We start from the raw sequence: 2,369 nt of genomic DNA on the forward strand, positions 1-2,369 counted from the left end.
GCACCGACCTTATACCTCAAGGGCAGTAATTAACAAAACCCGAGGAAAAACATTATGTTAAATAACATTATTTGCAATCGGAACACTCTCTGTTATTATCAAAAAATGTCATAACATTACGTATCGCTTTGCCTCAAATAATACAACCCAGCTTTCCTGACTGAATAAAGCAAAACCAATACATATAAAATATTATTCTACCAGGATGCTCAAATCATTTCAGCGGATGAGTTGAATTAAAGGTGAGTGGCCTAACAACCGAATACTTTCAGTGCAGTGATCAATAAATGTGCATTTCGTTATGTTTCAGTTTAATCTACCTGTTGTTAACAAGTGGTTATTGAATCGAGATTACAACTAAATATAAAGCCGTAAGTACTGTTTATATGTGTTATGCGAGAGGTTTTTTGTTTGTTACTAAGACATTAGACGTGTTAAAACTTATTGTCTGCAGGTGAAGGCAAAAATCATAAATTTTCAATGTTTGCCACATAATTTTATGATTCGTTCTAGTTTACTGAACGTGTTTTGATATTCTAACATCGATGGGAAAACAATCGTTGTCACAAAATAGATAATGTACGCTAAGACACGTACGTGAATACGGGCCCTGTTCTGCAATGTCAAAGGTTATCAGACGGTTTGTGATGTTTCTTTGTACAAAGGAATGGTAAACACTTTTTTTCTTTGAATACTTAGCAAAATATTGGGTCAGCGGGTCAGAATCACGACCCCTCCCCCGCTTTTTAATATAATCATGTTTTATTGTTTCTTTTTGTAAACATCAAGATATGAAAGTTAGACATACATTTACTTTGAAATGACTTAAAGAATACATATAGCTTAGGATAGAAAAACTTACAACATAAGTTTCAAAACTTCCCTATTTAAATTATCATGACTACTAATGTATATCATTAATTTTCAGAATTTAAAGTTAATTGCTTTAAAAGCACGTACCGTTTTTGAGTATAATAATACACCTGAAATCAGATGCATGATGTTATGACTTTGTGAATCATGAGTAGGAAAACGACTGTTCAGGACAACATTCTTAACAAGTATTTATAAATGATAAGTTTAATGCTTCATCCTTTATTTGAATTCTTTTACGCATATATTCCAGGTGGGGAGTTAGTAATGGGAGGAAGTCATAAACAGACACTGCTAAATTGGTGAAGTGTATTAATTTACTTTCCATATCGGTCAGTTATTGTGATTCCCAGTCATGGACTACCTTACCTTAGATGAAGAACAAGGACATGAGAAACTGATCGATCAACACTCAGAAAACTGTTTCCTCTCCAGTAACAATGAGTTGACCATTACAAGGATTGATGGACAAAGATATTCAACCACACTGTTCAGGCCGACTGACGACCATCACATGGACATAGTGGTCACACAAGGCACTTATCGTGACTCACCCGACAATATCCTGGTAACACCCTCTCCAAAGAAAAAGAAAACAGTCAAGGGACGGATACTCTCCAACCTTGCCAAAGCATTTGTTGTGTTGATTCTGATTTTACTGCTAGCGATGATGTGTATGGTAATTGCAAGTGTTGTACATAGGGTTTCTCATGGTGCGGCAACATTACAGCACGCCGCTAATAATATCAACTTCGATCACGTCGACGTGCATTACGTTAACAACGATACGATGCTGGGCAACTTCACGTCTGGTTACTACATTGTCAACCATACCTCTTCCATACTTTCTGCATCCACTGTTACTGTACGCTTGTTTCCATGAGGCCAAACTATAACTAAGAACATCATCTGAAATGACAGTGAATATTATATTCGTAAGTTAAGTACATTTCAAGATGTTATCCGACTTGTTGTCTACGAGTTCGTATCTAATGTTGGAAATAAATAAGTCTATGAAAATAGTTCGTAGAGATGGAAAGAAATATGTCTATGAAATTACTTTTAAGAAAGCAATAACTGACTTTTTGCGAGCTTCCACAAATTTTGCAGAATGTGTTTGTGCTTATTGTGATATAAACAGTGTCTTTCATCTGTAAATATCAGATCAAAATATAATATGCATCACATCTTCTTGATTACTTTGTTTGTTAAACGTTCTCTTTTGTGAATAAATATGTTATAAAATCCTCATTTCAAGGTAACATTTTACCACGGCACGAATATGTTTCTCGTTAAGATTATGTTTGTTAGTCTGATTTGATATATTAAAAAGTAAATAACTTTCAGTCTTTAAGTTCAGACGTATAAAGTAATTCATAGGGCATGATGCAAACTATATTAAAGGAACTCTGTCATTGGTTGCAAAAAATAATTGATGATGTTTCCTGGCTCAAATAACAACTCTCAGGAAAGTGCTCCCATGGCTCAAGTTTAAG

The 2,369-nt window shown here is 34.6% G+C and overlaps 1 protein-coding gene across 2 annotated transcripts; it reads left to right on the forward strand.

Moving 5' to 3' along the window:
* The first annotated feature begins 235 nt into the window (after nucleotides 1–235).
* On the forward strand, nucleotides 236–2,369 carry LOC128212506 (uncharacterized). Of its 2 annotated transcripts, none has more exons than XM_052917989.1 (2): nucleotides 236–371; nucleotides 1,127–2,369. In XM_052917989.1, the coding sequence occupies exon 2, from the start codon at nucleotides 1,229–1,231 to the stop codon at nucleotides 1,754–1,756; it is 528 nt and encodes a 175-aa protein (XP_052773949.1). In that variant the 5' UTR covers nucleotides 236–371; nucleotides 1,127–1,228; the 3' UTR covers nucleotides 1,757–2,369. The 2 variants fall into 2 exon arrangements, with proteins under 2 accessions (XP_052773949.1, XP_052773951.1); XM_052917991.1 differs by lacking the exon at nucleotides 236–371 and adding an exon at nucleotides 391–670.

Source organism: Mya arenaria, chromosome 12 (genome assembly GCF_026914265.1).
Source record: "Mya arenaria isolate MELC-2E11 chromosome 12, ASM2691426v1".
In the NCBI taxonomy this organism is placed as follows: domain Eukaryota; kingdom Metazoa; phylum Mollusca; class Bivalvia; order Myida; family Myidae; genus Mya; species Mya arenaria.

Bases quoted from the DNA above. Each gene is read 5' to 3' on its own strand.
- LOC128212506 (XM_052917989.1), top strand. From the start codon at position 1,229: ATGGACTACCTTACCTTAGATGAAGAACAAGGACATGAGAAACTGATC.